Source organism: Neoarthrinium moseri (assembly GCF_022829205.1).
Source record: "Neoarthrinium moseri strain CBS 164.80 chromosome Unknown scaffold1_Wmoseri_CBS_16480, whole genome shotgun sequence".
NCBI classification, from domain to species: domain Eukaryota; kingdom Fungi; phylum Ascomycota; class Sordariomycetes; order Amphisphaeriales; family Apiosporaceae; genus Neoarthrinium; species Neoarthrinium moseri.
In genome coordinates, this window is record NW_026055115.1 from 55,286 (window position 1) to 75,373 (window position 20,088).

The 20,088-nt window shown below is 52.4% G+C and overlaps 6 protein-coding genes across 6 annotated transcripts; 4 read left to right on the forward strand and 2 right to left on the reverse strand.

Annotated features, from left to right (window-relative positions):
* Positions 1–78: 78 nt before the first annotated feature.
* Positions 79–2,101, forward strand: JN550_000013 (uncharacterized protein; the record flags this gene model as incomplete). The annotated part of the gene is made up of 4 exons (XM_049311461.1): positions 79–251; positions 305–1,103; positions 1,279–1,715; positions 1,849–2,101. The coding sequence occupies 4 exons, from the start codon at positions 79–81 to the stop codon at positions 2,099–2,101; spliced, it is 1,662 nt and encodes a 553-aa protein (XP_049177302.1).
* A 932-nt stretch (positions 2,102–3,033) lies between these two features.
* JN550_000014 (uncharacterized protein) lies at positions 3,034–5,818 on the forward strand (the record flags this gene model as incomplete). Its single annotated transcript, XM_049312562.1, has 3 exons — positions 3,034–4,310; positions 4,391–4,706; positions 4,763–5,818. 3 exons carry the CDS (start codon positions 3,034–3,036, stop codon positions 5,816–5,818), a joined length of 2,649 nt encoding a protein of 882 aa, XP_049177303.1.
* Positions 5,819–6,125: 307 nt separating this feature from the next.
* Positions 6,126–9,356, reverse strand: JN550_000015 (uncharacterized protein; the record flags this gene model as incomplete). Its single annotated transcript, XM_049312681.1, has 6 exons — positions 6,126–6,212; positions 6,268–7,262; positions 7,315–7,407; positions 7,465–8,033; positions 8,135–8,723; positions 8,777–9,356. 6 exons carry the CDS (start codon positions 9,354–9,356, stop codon positions 6,126–6,128), a joined length of 2,913 nt encoding a protein of 970 aa, XP_049177304.1.
* Positions 9,357–9,869: 513 nt separating this feature from the next.
* Positions 9,870–10,814, forward strand: JN550_000016 (uncharacterized protein; the record flags this gene model as incomplete). Its single annotated transcript, XM_049312792.1, has 2 exons — positions 9,870–10,194; positions 10,264–10,814. The coding sequence occupies 2 exons, from the start codon at positions 9,870–9,872 to the stop codon at positions 10,812–10,814; spliced, it is 876 nt and encodes a 291-aa protein (XP_049177305.1).
* Positions 10,815–11,404: 590 nt separating this feature from the next.
* Positions 11,405–12,504, forward strand: JN550_000017 (uncharacterized protein; the record flags this gene model as incomplete). The annotated part of the gene is made up of 2 exons (XM_049312903.1): positions 11,405–11,609; positions 11,696–12,504. 2 exons carry the CDS (start codon positions 11,405–11,407, stop codon positions 12,502–12,504), a joined length of 1,014 nt encoding a protein of 337 aa, XP_049177306.1.
* A 389-nt stretch (positions 12,505–12,893) lies between these two features.
* Positions 12,894–14,960, reverse strand: JN550_000018 (uncharacterized protein; the record flags this gene model as incomplete). Its single annotated transcript, XM_049313014.1, has 1 exon — positions 12,894–14,960. The coding sequence occupies one exon, from the start codon at positions 14,958–14,960 to the stop codon at positions 12,894–12,896; it is 2,067 nt and encodes a 688-aa protein (XP_049177307.1).
* Positions 14,961–20,088: the final 5,128 nt, after the last annotated feature.

The window sequence follows — 20,088 nt, forward strand, 5'->3', positions numbered from 1 at the left end:
CTTCAAATTGAGTTCGGTTTAGTTTCGACCTGTGTAATTTTTCCATCTCATCTCGGAAAGGAAAAAAAGTTGCCCATCATGTTGGGCATGAGATCCCATATCGAGTTTCACGACTCTAATCCCTCCGAGGCTGAGAAGCCTAGACATATCGATGGACCGGAGGCATCACTCGACTATTCCCCGCTGCCACGCTTTACTGGACGCTCACTGGCAATGGGTGCCTTAGTATCCATGGGCGGCTTAATCTTTGGGTTGGTCTAAGATCTATTCTGGAAAGGGTTTCGTGTTCTAACGGGTGTAACAGATACGACACTGGTCAGATTTCTGGTTTCTTGGAAATGCCAGATTTCTTGAGCCGATTTGGCGAGCTTGACAGCGATGGTGTCACGTATCACTTCACTAACGTCAGGTCTGGTCTCGTTGTCGGTCTTCTGTCAATTGGTACGCTCGTTGGTGCACTCGTCTCTGCGCCCATTGCCGATAAGATTGGCCGACGTATATCCATCTGCTTGTGGTGTCTTGTCGTCTCTGTCGGTTTTGTTATCCAAGTTGCCGCTATAACCTCGTGGGAACAGATCATGATAGGCAGATTAGTGGCTGGCTTTGGTGTTGGCGCACTAAGCTTGCTCGTCCCGATGTACCAAGCCGAGACAGCGCCCCCGTGGATCCGTGGCGCTCTGGTGTGCACCTATCAACTATTCATCACACTCGGCATCTTCCTGGCTGCTTGTTTCAACTATGGAACATACACGCACCAGAAAGACAACGCTTCATCGTGGCGCATCGTCGTTGGCTTGGGATGGATTTGGACGTTGATCCTTGGTGTGGGAATTCTGGCTTTCAACGAAACCCCACGATTCGATTATCGCCGGGGAAGAATCGATCAAGCAAAGCAAACGCTTATGCGGGTCTATGGCGCGCCGGCGAACCACTACGCCATCCATGTGCAACTCGAGGAGATTGCCAGCAAACTCCGTGCTGAGACGCAAGCCAAATCGGGGATTTTCGAAATGTTCAAGGCACCACGGATGACCTATCGTATCATCCTCGGCGTGCTTCTGCAGATGTTTCAGCAACTGACAGGCGCCAACTTCTTTTTCTACGTGCGTACTCCCAGTATCCTGTTTTGTCTGTTTTCTCTAGATGCTGTGTCGATGGCTGCGGTTGGAGTCATGTGGGATTTTAACTAGGCTTTCGACACATCTAACACAAGTGTCGACGATTATCTTCTGCACAAAATAGTGAAAGATGGAAGACTAACGTATACCCTTTCTACAGTACGGAACCACGATTTTCGCATCGGTTCAGATCAGTTCTTTTGTAACTCAGATGATCTTGAACGGCATCAACTTTGGCGTTACGTTTATCGGACTGTACCTCGTTGAGCATTACGGACGGCGAAAGTCGCTCATTGTTGGCAGTGTATGGATGTTTGCCTGCTTTATGGTCTTTGCATCGGTTGGCCACTTCCTTTTGGATCAGGAGACACCGACAAACACACCCACGGCTGGTATAATTCTGATCGTCTTTGCTTGTATCTTTGTCCTGGGCTACGCAACTACTTGGGGTCCCATGGTTTGGACTCTGATCGCCGAGTTATACCCATCGAGATACCGTGCGAGAGCAATGGCACTTGCCACCGCCAGCAACTGGACCTGGAACTTTCTTATCGCATTCTTCTCGCCCTTTATCACCTCTGCGATCGACTTCCGATAGTGAGTTACGCTCCGAGTCCCTGTTTTGCTACTTTGGGCATTCCCATTCGCACGGTCTAGAAATCTGTGCCCCTTTGAGTCTAATGTTTACAAACTTGTCTGGGGAATAGTTTACTGACTTTGTGTACTTTAGTGGTTATGTCTTTGCCGCATGTAACTTGGTCGCTGGCGCGATGGTCTATTTCTTTGTCCTCGAAGGCCAGGGGCGGTCACTGGAGGAAATCGACACCATGTATGTTGAGCATGTTAAGCCCACCAAGTCATCGCAGTGGGAGCCACCGTCACCAGAAGAAATGGCTAGAATACGCAGAGAGGCGGGTACAGAAGTTGATGCCCCACCTGTCAACGAGGGCAGTACTTATAGTGGGGAGACTGCGGGCAGGTGATTGATTATTGAGGAACCTGGGCTTCCAACCGCAAACAGCAGAAGTTTGATATCAAGATAGATCATTATCGAAGAAAAAATGAATAAAAATCATAAAATGAGATAACTAGGGCCGTTGTGAAAAACGTCGCATCCTCGGGGATTGACAGTATCCGGCGTAAATCGATTAAAACAAGAAAGTCTCGACAGTTGAGGAGTATTACTACATCTCGATACTGTTAACGTGTTAATATATTGGATGACATATTAAATTTATAGGCGCTTACACCCAGGTGTCCGAGATGGAACTAGAGAGGCTTTATGTCAGTTTGTACACCTCAATAATGTACATTTCATGTCGCCATAAACAATGTGTTAATACTGAAAATTATGAATCGTCTGTCATCTTTTAGACCATCAGGCTCATCCTAAAACAGGGAGTAATTATTTATTTACTGCAAGGAACTTTGAAGCCCGTTGTGCTAGGGCCAAGGATTGCGCGTAGCCCACATTTGCTCTATTGGAGGTTGGTACGATGCCTGCTGCCCCGTTACACTGTTGGAAAGCAATCAAGGGACATTGCATTCATGCCTATTGAATCCTTGCTGTAAGCACCAATGGTCGTTTGACAACGAAACTAGGCAGAGCGGCTGAAATAGAAAGTGGACTGTCGTCAGCGGATAGTCGGCTTGATCTGTCGCTCTCATTGGACACCAGTACGACGGCGTGTTTGATCCTGCATTGGGGGCGGAAACTGACCGAACAGGAGGCTGGCGCCTATGTGCCACAAGGCTTCAGGAGTCCGCATAAATGGGACTCAGTTTGCTTCAAGGTGATGATAATATAGATGCTCTCGTATGGACTCTTTTCATGGTGTCAGTCAGACTTGACTATAGAATTGCAGAAACTATTTATTGATACCCTTTGGCGAGGCTAAATCCAGTCCCGCCTATAATGGAGGTATTCGGAGGTCCGCCCCCACCTCTGCCTATTGGCCCTATGCCGTCCAAGAAGGGCAAGAAAACTCCCCAAGAGGTCTTGTCCGAGTTCTGGGAAAAGTTTCACACGAAGAAGCCCGGCAAGGTAACTTCGATCTTCCCGCGCAGTCTCTATCAGAACATCCTCCCCCCAACCCACCCGGCTGGGGCTAGGTCATCTCGCAATGCCCGCGAGAGCTACGAGGCGGCAGCCAAGGAGTGCCGCGAAAAGGTCAAGCGCATCATCCGGGAATGTGAGCGTACCAATGAGAAGTTCACAGACCCGGATTTCGACATCGAGCGGGACGATGACAACAACTGCCTGAATGGCCTCGTCAGGGACAGCGGGAGCTCTACTAATGAAGCTCCCGTGTCCCAGCCGGCCGTAAGTGCTTGGGATGTCAAGAATAGCCTCGAGACTCTCGCGCAAAGTCAGGTGCTCGGCGGTAGCGGTCGGATCCACGTGGATGCCAATGCACTGAGCCGAATCATGGCCTCTGATTCGAATAACTACTATGACGGCGTATCTGCTGGCGAGTATTATAGCCCGGGATCTGTGCACCGTGTCGACTGGATCTTCGAATCGCCCCAGTTCTCCGTGGGTGGTTTCTCCAGCACCGATATCAAGCAAGGCGCAAACGGCGATTGCTGGTGGCTTGCTGCCGTGGCCACGATTGCGCACCGCAAAGACCTCATGAACAAGGTCTGCGTTGCCAGGGACGAGGAGTGTGGCGTGTACGGCTTCGTGTTCCAAAGAGACGGCGAGTGGCTTTCGACTGTCATTGATGATAATCTGTACCTGAAATCGCCCGACTTTGATGCGTACGGCGACATGTATGACGCCACCGGCAGGAAAGCGAAGAAGCACAGGAAGGCAGAGCAGACAGGCTCAGACGCGCTCTACTTTGCTCGCTGCGAGGACCCCAATGAGACTTGGCTGCCCTTGCTGGAGAAAGCTTACGCCAAGATCCACGGCGACTACGAGGCGATCTCCGGCGGGTGGCCAGGTGAAGCTGTAGAAGACATGACTGGAGGCGTTACAACCACTATTGCGTCTAACCGTGTTCTCAGAAAAGACAAGCTTTGGAAGGAGCTTGTGAACAGTGATGGCGAGTTTGTCTTTGCTCTAGCTGCATTCGGAACCGGTTGGGACTGGCAGAAGAGCGGACTAGCGCTCGGACATGCCTATAGCATCCTCGAAGCCCGCGAAGAAGTGGATGAAGACGGCAACAAAGTTCGCCTTGTGAAGATTCGGTAAGTCAACTATTGGAACAACCACATCCCCCTTCGTGGGAAACAATACCCCAGTGTATTTGGCTGATATGAGTGACTAGCAATCCTTGGGGAGAGCGAGCTTGGAATGGAGTTGGCGAATGGAATGGCCCTTGGTCGGATGGCTCTAGAGAATGGACGCCGTATTGGCTCAAGAAGATAGGCCACACATTCGGCGACGACGGAATTTTCTGGATGTCCTATAAGGACATGCTGGAGACTTTCATGTTTCTCCACCGCACACGCCTATTCGATGAGAAATGGACCGTTGTTCAACAGTGGACAAGCGCCAATGTCTCATGGGTTACCGGCTACCTGCGGAACAAGTTTGAAATCGAAGTCAAGAAGGCCGGGCCAGTGATCATTGTCCTGACCCAAGTAAGTGTTGCCCTTCCGCCTCTAGCGTTCTTGCTCCTGCTGACTTAAGTAACTAGCTGGATGAGCGGTATTTCCGTGGTTTCCAAGGAGAATACTATTTTGAGCTCCACTTCATCCTCCAAGAGGTCGGTGCTGCAGCTAGCGACCACATCTGCCGTGTTCGCCCTGTACACAAGTGGGAGAACCGCTCCGTGACCTGTGAAGTCGAGCTCGAACCCGGAAAGTACGAGGTACTCCCCAAGATCACTGCAACTCGCGAAAGTTCGTCCAAGCCTGTTGAAGATATCGTCAAGGAGTATGCGGACAAGAATCCCCAGAAGCTGCGACAAGTGGGCATGGCCTATGATCTAGCCCACGCCAAGGGCGGCCTGCCCAACGAAGACGATCTTCTTGAAAAGAAGAAGGCCGACGAGAAGCGGAAGAAAGAAGAAGAGAAGCGTAAGAGAAAGGTCAAAGCTAAGCGTCGAAAGGCTGTCGGCAAGGCCGCCGAGGCTTTGGCGTCAGCTGCGGATGCCATGAAGGAGATTGCCCAGTCCGACTCCACTGAGGGCAAGAAGGATGCCAAATCTAGCGAGGAGCAGACTGGGTCCAATGACAAGGAAAAGCCTGATGTGGCGGGTGGACCAACGACGGAACCAAAGGAGCAAGCTGTTCAAGAACCCAAGTCTGCGGCGGATTCGAAGCCAAATCCTACACCCTCGAGCAGACCGACTTCGTCAACGCCTGCCCTGGAGTCAAATAAAGAGGAGCCACCGGCTACGTCAAGTGGCCTGAAAGATGCGCCTCTGCCTCCCGATAACAAGGACGACCCCAAAGAATCCGAAGCCAAAGAGTCTGATCTGAAGGAAGAAGCGGATGGCGTGGAAGAGAAAGACGAGAAGAAGAATGATAACGTCGACGACGGGGATGAAGAAGAATCTGAATCCGAGTCAGAGTCGGAATCAGATGACGATGACGACGACCAGAATGCCAACCCCTGGAACGCTGTAGCCGTAGTCGGACTGCGGGTCTACGCCCGCGATCCTGAGGTTAGCATTACCCTGAAGGCTGCCACTACAGAAGAGGCTACGACCTTGGTAGTAGAGGGACAACCCGCAGGCGCTACCATCTGAGAAGGAGGACAGGGCAGTAACGTTCATGAAGTGTAATGAATGATGGACAGTGTCTTATGATGATGTAGACATGTCATAATCTCAACTCTCGGACCAGGATCCTTCAGTAGCTCCTATATCTAAGTCACGAATCCCTGTTCGATAATTATATACTACTATGTAATAAGTGTGACGAGCCCTCTTCAGTGATAACTCAGATCAGGATTCGCCCGGATATTACACTTACACCGGCATTCGGGAACAGGACACTCGACATGCCTCGTGAACCACTGCCTTGCATGGTCCAGATGGGTTACATGCTCGCACTTCAAACAGAATGTCGGGAACCGAGCAGCCACTCGCTTCTCGGGATCAACGGGTACGCCAGGCCTGTCACTTCGGGGGACGCCGACCACTTCCAAGCACACAACACACCGGGGCAAGTGGCGGCCACAGTTCGGACAACTCACGCCGGCGTTGATGTTGGTCGCCATCAGAGGATTTCTCTGGCTTGAAGCTGGCGGCGGGCCATTCCCAGTCTTGGTCAATTCGTACTCAGCATCGCAGTACACACAGCGGAGTGCTATCTGCCGGGAAGAGGGCTTGACGGTAGGCACACCGTCCCGTTTGCTTCGCTTCGTACTCTCCACCTCAAATTTGGTCCGCTGGAAAAACGCCTTGTGTCGTTGCAGGTAGGCCCGATATGCATTTCTCCAGACAAGGCAACGATAGTCGTCGATGTAACGTGGCGCACATATTGAGAGGACGAGCGTTGCCGTCTGAACATCATTGAACTTTTCGATGTACGTGGCAAAGATATCTACTAGCTTGTCCGTTATGCCAGTAAGAATTATGCCCTCAATGTCGCCAGTGTGCATGGCTTTGGTGACTTGCTTATCCAGCCACTTCGTAAGTTTGTCATCGTCAAAGTAGCGGAAAGCCACGAATGTCCGCTCTCTGAGCGGCAATGACTCCTGATTGGCTATGATTTCCCAATCGCCAGTAGCAATGAGAGACGAAATGGCACGCAGGTAAGGGTCAGTCTTGGATGCAACGGCGTCGTCGAAATCAAGCTGCTCTTTGGCGAGACCAGCATCTCCCCTTCCGACCAGTTGTAAAGCCAAGGACACAAACAGGAGCTCAGGGTACTCTGTGCTTGCTTTCTTCAGTAGCTGAATAGCCTGGTCGGTATTTCCTTGAAACAATGCGTGCGCCGTGGCCATCGTGTGCCAAGATGAGTTCCGTTCGGATGCTGGTGTTTTCGCATAGTCACTCAAGGCTGTCTGCGACGTTCTTCCCAATCCGCATATCCTTATGCAAGCTTGTCGATGCGAAGGCCATTTTGTCTCCGCCCCGTCGTACTTGGGCAGTCTCAGCTTTTGGCTAATGGTCTGCAGACAACGTTCCCATGTTCTTCGATCAGGAATTGCCACCCCTTCTGTTAATCGCGTTGATGCTTCTTCGCCTTTGATTTGATTAGCACACAAACAAAAATGCAGTACTGGGCAAGGAATTACCGAGATCGTTGGCCCAGATGGTTCGAGCACCCATGTAACTCAAGTCCAAGCCCTGGGCAGTCATGTCGCCGTCAGTAGCGTCCCGTTCGGCTCCTATACATGTATCAGAACCACGAGCCATGAGATATGGTCAAACGGGAAAATACGAACCAGCAACCCAGTCCCATAAGTCCCGCAGCCATGGATCGTCCGAGACAACATCCCTATTGATCGTGAAATCAAACAGGTATCTGCTGTTAGCGCGGAACAAAGCAACGTGATCCAGTATTATCTGGGCCTGCTGAGGAAATCCTCGAGTATCTAGGCCTGATGTCAAGAGCTTCTCATGCAATTGCCGATTAGAAGGCGGCGCGGATCGTCCTGATAGCAGGTCATCCATGCTCTGCGTCAAGTCTTCAATACTCTCATGCTGTCGATCTTTCTGAGACTGTGACTTAGACGACCTCAAGTTATTTTTCGAGAAGCTGCGCAAGTCTTGTAGTTTCTGCGCAATAGAAGTCCCCTTACTAATCGATTCAGGTAACATTTCCGTGGTGGCAATGGCATCTTGGACAAGATCTCGAGGTGTCGTACTGGGCTGGATAGCTTTCTGTATAAGCTCGTCGACGTCCACCTTGTGCTCTCCAAAAATGGGTATGTCAGAGAGCGCTTGCTGGACCAACATAGGGCCTAACATGGTGGGTTCCTGTTGTTGTTCAAAACGCATCAGGCCATGATAGCTGCTGCCTTCTGTTAAAAGTTAGTCGCTCATGATAATTTTCCTAGATGGAAAGGAAGTCTACCTTCGAGCCCCCGATATGGTGCTTGCCACGGAACTAACTTGTATATATGATCTGTGGAATTTGTAGGCTTCTCAAGAATGTCGAAAGCGCCATTGGCACGGAGTACTAAAGCACGAGGTTTGAGCGCTGGTGATTCAAGCGTGACCCAATCAAAGGACACTATCCGATCGTTCTTCTTGTCCTGACTGGAATGGTTCAGATCGAGCTCGTACGATCTCCTGGCTTGCAAGAGTTCAGGGCTGCCTTCAAATTCGACTTCGCTTGTTGTGAATTCTTTCTGCGTATCGATGACGCGGAGTTGCCCAGTCCGCGACAGTACTGCGAGTGAACCTCTTTGATCCCGACAAAACCTCAACGACCGGATCAGAGAGTGCTTATCTTCAAACTGCTCGGGTCGAACATCGATTGCTTTGTCGATCCTTAAGGATGCTCCCCAGGGCAAGTGATCGTTGTCTAGTGCGTCAACATAGACTTGTGACGATAACTGGCGTGACATGGCTCGACGATCCCATATAATCACGCCAGGGTGATCCAAGGCGGATGACGCAAAGTAGTTCTGATCAGCATAGTCAATGGCTAGGTTGTTATTCAGCCTCGTTTGATAGTTGATCACCGATCCATGTGGGTCTTCGTGGGATAGTCAGTAACGAAACGCCCAGACATATGACGGGTGAAGGTACCTCGCAGATCATAGACACGTATGCCCTGATTCTTGATGCCAACAGCTAGGGTTTGAGGGCTGTCTTCGAAAAATTTAACGCTCGATACAGCCACGCTTGGCTCCAGGCGCTGGTAAGGCTCCAAGATGGTCGAGTTATCCAGAGGGAATCCAGGGGTGTTGGGGTCCAAGGACGACACCCGGTTCACATCCCAAATGTGCAGACACTGGTCGTTGCGGACTCGCTCCAACCCAACGGCAAGCAGATTCCCCGTGTTAAAGGCTACTGCATGACAAAGACGTGAGACCCGCAAGTTGAGCTCCATGTAGGCATTCGAATTGTCATCGATCCTCAGCAGGTTGACAATACCGGATGCCGTGCCAACAGCCACAAGGCCAGGAATGGATGGCGACCAGTCGTAGGTGGTCAACGGAGGGAAGTCATCGTGCTTGGACAACTTCTTGAAGTCGAATCGCCCATGTTGTGCGTGACCCGTCGGTTCGTAAACCTGCACAACACGGTGGGTCAGGTTGACGTGTAGGAAATTATTGTACGCCGGATTTGGGGACCATTTGATGAGACCTGGCTCCGGGCGGTCCATCGCCGTTGTGAGCTGCCCCCTGGCAGCAGCGGCAGAGTTAGCAGCAGGATGTCGTCGCTCTTATCATTTGTGCACCTGGTCAACCTTGAAGTGAGAGGCGTGGGTCGGAATAGCTTATGTGATGAGGGTGCCGACACGCAACACGCAGAGAGCAGCACAAATGTATCAAGAATCCGCAAGCTTGGCGACTCCCAGTCTAGGACTCATACTCAGCTCCATGTTACGAGCGTTACGTGCATACTCAAGTGAGCAGTGATGCGGGTCGCGTTGAATCAAGTCAGTCCTCATTGGCCATCTCTCGGCTCTTGAGCACTTCAGCTGGCGCTCAGCTGGTCGACATCTGTGAGAAGGGTGGGGTTGGTATCGTTATCGGCGCCAACTTTCTTATCAGGCCCGCCTGCTCCATCTTTTTTTTCTATCCGTCAAGTTGCCCAAGCGCAATTCGACATTTCCAAAAACGAATCACCCCCAGCAGGTCGAACAGCACCCTCCGAGGGTTTACGGCACGCAACCATGGGCTTTTCAAAGCGAAAGTTCTCGGACTTCAAGACGGAACCTGTGGAGGGCGGCGAGACCGAAGCGCGCGACAACGATGGGTTCAAACGACAGAAGAGCAAACATGTGAAGAAGGTCAAAGCCAAACCCGACAATCTCAACTGGGTGAAGAAGCGAGCGAGAACCATAGAGCGGCGGTTCCGAACCGGGCAGAACCTCCCGGCGGACGCGAAGAATGACATGGAGCGAGAACTGGTCCACCACAAGCAGAAGATTGCCGAGGCCGAGGAGGAGAAGAAGACCAAGCAGATGATCAAGAAATACCACATGGTCCGCTTTTTCGGTATGTTACTCGCTTACCTCGCAAATTAGCAACTCAGTCACGGATACAGTCTTCTGACATACTGCACAGAGAGAAAGAAGGCCGATCGACTGGCCAAGCAAATCGAAAAGCAGATTGAGCAATCGAAGGACCCCGAGGAGATCAAGAAGTTGAAGGACGATCTACACATAGCGCAGATCGATAGTCTCTACGCCAAGTTCTTTCCATACCGCGAGCGATATGTCAGTCTTTATCCCGTGGCGGCGACTCAAGGTGGCGAGGAGGCAGAGACCGCAAGCTCTGCCGCGAAGGCCCTCAAGACCGACAGACCAAAGCTCTGGGCAACTGTAGAGAAACTGTCCAAGAAGGGCGTCCCGGCACTTATCGAGTTCAGGGATCGCAAACTGGGAAGCGATTCCCGAAGCAAGGCACCCAAGGAACGACCCTCGAAACACTCGTTTGCGGCCAAGGCCGAGGCCTTGAAGGCCAAGAGCTCTCTCATCGCTGGACCCTCCACCACCAAGGCCGGCGAAGGGAGAATGGCGCTCAAAAACCCAAAGAACTCAAAGCGTGCAGCTGAGTCATCCGATGATAACGATAGCGACAGCGACGGCGGGTTCTTTGAGGCGGACGATGAATGAACGTGAGAACCGGCATGGAGTCAAGCTTTGATACCCCTTAGAATAAAGCAGCATTTCCGTCGGCTCATGCGAGCTGCTTCGAAAACGCCGCGAATGCGTGGTTTCGTCCTCTGGTCCGAGGAGGCAAAAGACAATTGCGTTGGAGCATTGATGATTACAAAAGAGACATAGCAAGGAACATTTCAATGAAGGGCTGCCCATGGGGTTGCTTTTGCATCAGGCTCGGAGTCTAGATCTGCTTTGAAGGCGTTGCTGTTCAAGATATGATTACTTTTTTTGCCCCCTCTTCAGTATCTTGCCCACTTCTGTATCGCTACGCAATCCAATACACTGGAGTTTTTACACCTGCAAGCCGAGCCTCACTCAATTTTATTGGTTCTTGGTGTGCACTCTTGCCATCTCTCACTTCTGCATCTCAAAGGCACCTTTTGCCTTGCTGTAGGTCGCCTTTGCGGAGGGTCGGTCGCAAGAGCTGCCCCGCCCACGCAAGTTGTATAAACCTCCTCCTCTCTCTTCTTCCCGCCCGACATCAGACTTCGCCTCGAGGGCTCTACAGAGTAGGCAATAATAGTGAATCTGCCTCAGCTACCATGGCCGTCCCGTCGAATATCTACCAGGACGTCATCAATTGGGCCCTCGCCCAGCAAGGGCACGAGGCGGCCAACGGCAGTCCCGTCACCCTACCTCCAGCACAAAGAAGGGCGCTCCTCGACTTACACCAGCTCACCAGACCTGCATCGGCCATCCCGACCGAGCCTGAAATCGGTGATACCAACTGGGTTGGCTTGCTCTTTCGTAAGTCGTTCTGAACTGCGTCGGATTGCGTCAGAAGTCCGACCGACACATTCTCTGCTATTCCCAATCACTGACAAGCCTCGCAGGCTACCGCCAGGCCAACCCACTGACCCCTGGCTCGGCAGACCCGCACGACATGGCCTTCATTGACGAGCCTGTCGAGCACTCGCCGGCCCCGCGCTGGGCATGCTACGTCTCGATCGCGGAGAGCGACGGGCCGTTTCCGGGCCCCGCCGGCGGCCTGGACCCGGCGACCGGTGCAACGCCGTCTTTTGCCCGCAAGATGAACGCCAAGCAGTATGCCGCCCGGTGCGCCGCCGAGTGGCTGATGGCCCAGAACCTGATGCCCTCGAACGGGAGGGACGTCAAGTTCCCGCGACCGACGGCACCTGCCAGGGAGAGCCCCGGCGCGATGGAGGAAGAGGGGGGGATGTCGTCGGATTCGTCCTCGCCATCTGTCTCGGCGTCCGTCTCTGCTCCGTCGCCAGGAGGAGCAGGAGGAGAAGTAGGAGGGGCAGGGGGCGGCGCAACGTTAAATCCCAAGAACACTACACCCCCGGTATTCTTCGATGACGTCGATGGCGACGAGCCGCGATCGACACAACTGGTTTCGGACCTGTGCCAGACGCTCGGCTGGAGCCCGCCTTCGTACAAGCTTCTGCAGGAGGGAACGAGCGGCTACTGGTCTGGCTACCCGATCTCTGACGATATCAACTACCGGCGATTCCCGCAGAACCTAGGCTACGTCAGCAACGTCCTGGGCAAAGAGAACGCCAGGGAGAAGATTGCCGATGCGGTACTTGGGGAGCTGCGGAAGATGGTGACCAAAAGGCAGGCCACGATGCCTAAGTTCACGCCGACTGAGGATGGTTCCTATCGGAGATTGAGTCATTAGAATGATGGCAAGCGCGAGTTCAAGGCCGTGGGAGGAGACTCTAAGAAAGTAGGTTGATACATGGACATCAACGATGGCAGCTCTCAGTGCTATAGGTTGCTATACCGTGAGCTTTATGCACACCTGAGGCGCGGGAGCATAGCACTCGTGACTCGGGAATGCAAATCCAGTGACAAAAGACATCAGCGGGAAATAGGATATGAATATGTTCATGTTCGTCAGGTACATCGTGAATCTGTATGATCGAAAGCCCTTCGTATACACGCGAAGCAGCACCAAGAAAACTGACCGCTCCCGAACGCCCCAGGTGCCGAAAATGGCAAATGCCTTCGCCCTACCATGCAATAGAAAAACGCCAATATCCGACATGACAGTCATACATAAGAAGCTCACATGATCGCGCAGGATGATGCTACCGTTCTTGCCCGGCGCCGTCCTGCGCCCGTGCCTCCCTCTTCCTCATCCGCATGCAACATCTGGGCCTCCCGTGCTCTGCGTCTCCTCCGGCGGTAGCCCGCTCCCGTCACGCCCGCCTCCTCGATCGCTTGCATGTAGTCTGCCCACTTTCGCTCCAAGCGTCCTGCCGAGGCGAAGTCCCCTCGCAGGACTCGCTGGGTATGCTGGTCAACAGTCTGCTGCCAACCGTAGAAGCACTTAAGCCCGATGATCTCCGTGGGGTATGTAGTCGAGTTACCAGAGGGTTGTCTGATCTCGGCATTCCACGAAAGCACTTCGCGGATACCCGTCCACGTGATCATCTGGCAATCATATACAACCAGGCGAAGGCCAATCCGTGGCCGTGAATCCCGACATGAGGTGCGGCTGGCACGAGACCGGACCATGGCGGCTGCTTCCGCCAGAACAAGGTCCCCAATGCGGGTGTTATCCATATCAACACTCTGGAGGCTCACACAGCTTTTGATAACAGGAAGCATGCCCGTGTCGCTGAGGTTCTCGCAGTAGCTGACAGACAGATGTTCCAATGTCGAAGCGCAAGGTGCCTTAGCCAAATGCTGAGATAGAAGGTCATTGGTAAGCTCTGACAAGTCCTCCAGCTCCAGGTGAGTAAGGCGCGGTGCGCTAGCAAGTATAGGCTCGAGCGCTGAATCTGTCACCTGCGAACACCCACTCAGCTGCAGGCCTTCTAGGTCAGGGACCATGTAACCGAGCGTTTCAATACCCCGATTGGTGAGGTGACGACACCGACTGAGATTGAGGTGCCGCAGCTTCCTAGCTGGCACAATAGGCCTGTTTGACAGAATGTCGATTTGGGGATCGACGCCGTGAATCATGACCTTCAGAGCATCGTCTGTGAGATCGACACAGCCATTCAAGACCAACCTCTCCAGACGGTTGGTCTCAAATATGGCCTTAGCAACATCAAGACTGTCGAAACCCTTGATTTCGCCGGCTCGCACATCCCTGAGTTTGGGACAGCCGAGGATAACCATCTTGACTCCACGTGCGTCCATGTGCTTGCACCAAGAAACGTTGAATGTCTCCAGCTGCGGGCAGTGTTGGGAGATGATCTTGCAAGTGCTGTTGGACACAGCAGGCAACCCGGTGAGGTTCAGATTGGCCAGCTTTTCGTTGGCTTTGATGAGGCTGTGAAGTGTTGACTTTTGAAAGTTGCGGCAGCCCTCCAGCGTTGCGTTGATCAGGTTTCTACAAGCCTTGGCAAGGACCTCGGCCCTCTTATAATGCTCGACTTGGATGCACCCACGCAGGTTTAGATCTTTAACAAACGGACCGGCAGCCACAATGATTTTAGCCAGAGATTCGGCCGGGATGTCCTGATGAAAGTCCGAGGCATCGAGCATCGTCCACAGTTGGCCATCAAAGCAGTAGGTGTGAAACTCCTTGCTCACGCGAGAAGCCCTTACAAGCTCTTTCGGGTGAAGATACGAAAATATATGTAACCGGATTTCGTCAGGCATATTTGCCCAAAAGTCGTACAGGGGCTTGCGAGCCGTGCCGGATCGGGATCGTGTCTTGAGCTCGGGAGGTAGGCCAACGGTGGCCGGGGTCAAACAGGGAGTCGACGCATTGTCAACCTTTCGAATGGCGAGTCGAGTTTCTATGCCTTCAAACGCGGGAAACTCAACTGTCGGACTGCCAGGAATGGACGGTTGCCCGTTGGAGTAGTAGCTGGGAGTAGAGGTCCCAGGGGTGTATTGGGCGAATGGCGAAGTTGCTGCTAAACTGACACATGACAGACTGCCCCGTGTGCTATACGGAGAGCTCGAAGAACGTGCGCGTCCAATTTGTGCCAGCGAAGGGGAAGAGGAAATTCTCTGAATGCCGCGAAGAAGCCTCTGTCGTCGCCTTTCTTTGGGCGCTTCTTCAAAACGGACTTCTTCGAAGGGCGCTGCAGCTGTCTCATGTATAGAACTAGGCGGGGTAGTCGACGACGATGATGTCGTCGTCGTCGTCGTTTCTACCAGTGTCTCGGCCATGGTTGGGTCTGCCGCTCGCGGCCTCGTCAATCAAGGTGAAAATAGAACCGGGTGCATACAAGAGCAAAGACCAGCGCTCGTGTTGATCGATCAGCAAGGGCAGTATGGCAAGGCCGTACCTGTAAAGCTCTGTTGCTGTACGAATCCGTCTGGAGCTTCAAAGGTGGCTGCAGATGCGGGGCGTATTCGAAGATGGGGAACAAGCTCAAGCTTGATCACAAGACGTACGTGGACGTCAATTGTGTAGAGGTTGGAACATCACAGAGTAAGGTTAAGGGCCAGAAATTTTGCCTGATACACACTCCTGCTCGCTAGTCGACGGTTCTGACTTGTGAGTAGGTGATGTAGCGAGTGTGGGCCGACTTGGTACCAAGATGGCGGGATGGCTTGGGGAGTAAACGACTGCAGGGCCCCGAGTGCGAGAGCTCGATGGGTTGGGGAGACTCTTCCCTCTCACGTTCTCAATCAAATCCGAGGGGCAGGTTGGCCAGCTTAAACCTGGGGCGAGGCCGCCGAACTGGGCCAAAAGATTTCCTGTTTAGCGGCTACCTAAGACTTCCCGGTCAGCGTTGACTCGTGTCAAGTGTAGGTGAGAACGGGCATAGCGATGCGTTTGACTAACAGTAAACTTTCGGGTTCGCTGGGTCCAGTAGCTAGTCGTAACCCATTCGGTTGCATCTCCAGGACGCGCGCCTTTCTTTCGGGATCAAGTTCCAAACACGAGAGCTGTGCATCTCACGGCTAAGAGCCCGGTTTTGATAATCGGGAAAAGCACAACTCTTATGAGCGTCGCTCGTGAACCATAAGATCAGTCTCATCTGACCACCCGACCCCCCGGCCGAGGGACTCCTTATCAATGAGGAGCACGACTTTATCGGCACGAGCACAGGCGGGACCCACCCACCCACCGAGCTACGAGACCCTGGGATCTTGGCGCCACTACTCCACGCTGCCCATCCCTGTCTCTGTTTGCCCGTTGGGTCTTTGGTTGCGTGCTTTCTTGACTATCTTGGAGTCAAACATAGTCCTGACCGACCTTTTCTCGTCCGGTTCGACACTTGGCATTAACACTCGGGCGGCTCAGGTAGGTATTAAGGGATTTATTTGCTTTGGTAGGTTATTCGTGGCACGCTACTTGATAGTCGGACCCAGTATTGGTGCTGCACTGGCTCTGGCTGTACCCAGGTGCTGGCGAACGACGGTGGAGAGCGTCGGCTGAATGGCAGGCTGTGCAGGTTGCGCAGCTTGTTGGTTGGGTTTGTTCTGTTGGCCAACACAGCCGGAGACGCTGCAACTCCCGATTCCTCACCAAGGGACTATGATTGAAGCACGACGAGATGGCGCTGTTCTGGACCACTCTACGCCACAATGTACATGATCCGACCAGCTGGGTTGCTTCGTTATATCGAGTAAGCGGCACGTAGCGCCGATATGCTGCAGCAAACGCATGGGAGCATGGCATATTACCCGAAGCGTTCACGGTCAGCCTCTAGGTCAGAGACCCCTTTCAACCCCAGCCCCGAACCCCCGGGTTCCAGTGCTCTTGGCTGCGAGAGCTGAGTTTCTCCGCCAGGCGAATACGCATGATGGGGACTCTAATGCGTTTTCTCCGTACCTTAAGTTACTCAAGTATGCAGTAGGCTCCTAGGCTAACGACAGGCCATCGAGTGCGACTCTGCATAGCGTTGCAGAAGCCCAAGGGCAATTGACGGTCCCTTCGTACATACTGCGCTACTCAATAGCCCCAAGGGTCAATCATACGCGCCACGCGCCACGCGCACACTCCTACCACACTTCGCTAAAGGGCACCCAATACCCGTTATCAGGAAACGCCATTCTTCGCTACATTCGGAATGCAGCTCAGAAGGTTCCTAATTAATTATGCACTTCTCCCGCTTGGTTTGCTTCCAGGCCTCAGCCCAATCCGGGGCGGACATGTCAAAATTGTTCTTGCTTACCCTTATCCTGTTGACGCTCCAGGCCTCGTCGAACCCCGCCAAGAGGTTGCGTGACGATCAACGGGCGGGTGCCCGGCAGCAGGGGTCTCTCCACTTTCTCTTAAGCGACCGCGACCTGCCTGCTCCACAAGGTGTCTTGACCCCAACCCGAAGAGAGGGGAAGAGGGGCAGCGCAGCGCAAATGCGTCTTCGGAGGTACGGGACGTACATACCCGTCGCGATATGTACTCCATTCCCTCCCCAAAATTGCGGCACGGTCCCGAGAGGAAACAACATCCAGTGTCTTGCGATCCTACTACAGTGTAGGACTGGATGGGACGTGGGAGACGCTAGGGGCAGCAAATCTTATCATCTCTCGTCACCTCTTAGACCACTCCCTGACATCTTATCCAGTGGGGTAGCCCTGCTGACGATGGCCAGTTGTACACCTGGGCGGGAGATCAGGACCACGTGCACCAGGTTGCACTACCAGCTGACAAGATGCATATAAGTCACAAGGAATCCCAACTTGGTGATACACGCAAAATCATCCATCAAAAACGCCAGCACAAACTTCGGACAACCAATGCGAAGACTAACATTAACCAGTGGCAGCTCAGAAGCTGGGTGTCGTTGTGTCTGTATGCCTTGACCCATTGAGGGCAGTGCATTTAAGAAGGAGCCCTTCTCATGACTCGCAAATGGTGCAATCCCCCGTTGCGCGCCAAACAAGATGTACGCAACTGACTCTCGCACTTCAGGATTTGACATCATAGCGGATTGAATGTCTACTACATTTGTCAAAGTCGGGCGGGAGGGCCCAGTACTAACTACCAGGGTGTCGGTAAGCATTCCGACAGCTTGTTAGATATCGTCAAAGATCAAACCGAGTACGAGGTTCTTCCCCGTGCCTGTTGCGTGGATTCTCCGTCCTACAGTAGCACCCGGTTTTAAGTGGACGTTGACCTCGTATTTGATTACCGCTAGCAGCAAGGAGAATCGAGCTTAGAGATGACCGAAGTAGACCCTAAAGATATGGCGTTTGTTTTCGCTTTAAAGTTATCCTGAGCGATATAATCATCGCTATGGGCACTTCCTTTTCGACAGATCTTGGTTGAAACGGAAAAGTCGCTGGATACCATGGTAAAAGTAGTTAGTTCCAAGTTGCGAGTCATGAACCTTTAACTTATAGCAAATTCCCTAACCACTATAAGACGAGCCGGTCAATCAGCCACTCACATGAGTCTCAATTTCTCTGTGAATTTCCAATTTCTATCCGGCGAGTAATTACCAGTGACTAGTGAACGATCTGACGTTGGGTGTAGAACCGCGTTGGTCAATATTGTATAGGGAGTATATGATCTTGCAATGTAGTTCGAATAGATTTGCGGCTGTCGTATTTAAGCTCCTTGCAGGTCTTCCTAGATTTAGGGCGTGCTCTTTTCTTTCCACCTTTACTGGATCCGCTTCGAGATTTCATACCAGTAAGACAGATCACATCAGCAATGTACTCTACGCAAGACCCTCGAATAGACTGTAGGCCATGTTGTCTCATTCAAACCTATCTAGGCGTCGTCCAACTCTTACCAGCTAGACGAGCCACATGCATTGATTTCTGCTCTCCACATTCGTTCTTAACCTATGGAACAGACCAAGTCTTCAAAATTCGGTGCGCAGGCTATGCCAATGCCACACCTTCTCTTAAACTGTCCAGCAACTTTAGGTGAAGCTGAAGGTATGATGATGTGTGATCTGCAACAGTGAGATGTTACGCATGCTCTGATGAAAAGTCCAGTGAATGAATCCTAGGAGCCATCGCATAACCTGCTAAGCTTATAAGTTCTTGTCGGTGACTCGAGATATGAGTACGGATTGTTGTGAGTGTGAGCCAGTATAAACGTTCCCTGCCGGCCTACAAGCTGCTTTAGGAAGTTTTAGGTAATCGAGCAGGAGTTGATTGGATCCGGTCGATGCCCGCACCGGCCGGCGTCGATTGCCCTCAACTTTCGGGTATGATTTTCTGTTCTTATACTCTACCTGTGGTGGCCCCGGCGATCCATTACTCCAAACAGCAAAAGAGGGAAGCCGAGCTGCTTTGGAAACAACCCCCACTCTTCACGATATCCGGCCGCGGGTAATGATGCGTGACACTGCAGGCTTGCTGCAAGTCTCCGCAATCAGGCCATTGGGATGCTACAATCACGGCCCATGATGCTCTAACAAGTGGGTCGCGGAACTCGCGTTCGCGATCCTACTGGCGAGATGCCCTCCAAGAAGCTTGCAGCACGGAGAGATATTGTACGAAGAGCACTTCTCTTGTCACAAGCGAAGCAGCAGCAGCAGCTCTTGGCGTTCAACAGGCTGTGGAGAAACTCGGACCTGATTAGTTTCGCGGATGGGCGGAGAGTGCAGTCTTCCGAATGCTAGCAGTGACATCATAAGCCTCAAGCTGACAGTTCAATTGTCAAGATTCGTACAATATCCCAGGTCGCAAGTGCAGCGAAAGGATGCCTTCGACGCAACTACATGTTTTGTTGTTTGACATGGCGAAGATTCAGCCCCAGCAAATACGAGTCTGCAAATTTCCGTCCTTGAGACTTAAAGTGAGTTCCACCTCAATTTGTCAATCCAATCATGGACAATCCTTGTCTTTTCCAAGTGGTCACTGGCTGGTGGGTAGTTTCACCCCCACTACGGGCGGGAGTTGTACAGGAACAGAGACATGAAGTCCTATCGTCTCGAAATTGTGTCCCCGTCCATAGTGTTTATGAGACTTTTGGCAATTTTGCGTTTCCCGAATGGCCGCTCCATTGGTTTTTGGCTATTATTTCTTATTTTAATGTGTATGTCGTTGAAGAGACGCCACTCAGTGCCGCGTCTGCATACCAGGCGGGCGCCGTGACTCTACATGAGCCTAGCGGTGTCAGTTTGGAACAACTCCCGGCGGTATCCCGCTTCCTGGTCTACTTCAATTCTGTGAATGCCAGTCACGGGGCACATGTAGCAAGGTGTCCGCAACCACTTTTCATATCAGCTAACTTTCTATTCAATCGCCGCAGCACTGGCAATAAGAACTTGACTCTGCTCCTGAGTAGTTAGTTGCAGAGTCCCTTCTAACGGGACCGAGCGCAATAGAGACACTTGCTACCTTGGCCAAGAACGGCCCACCAGGGTTCCCCAGCTTTTTTTCG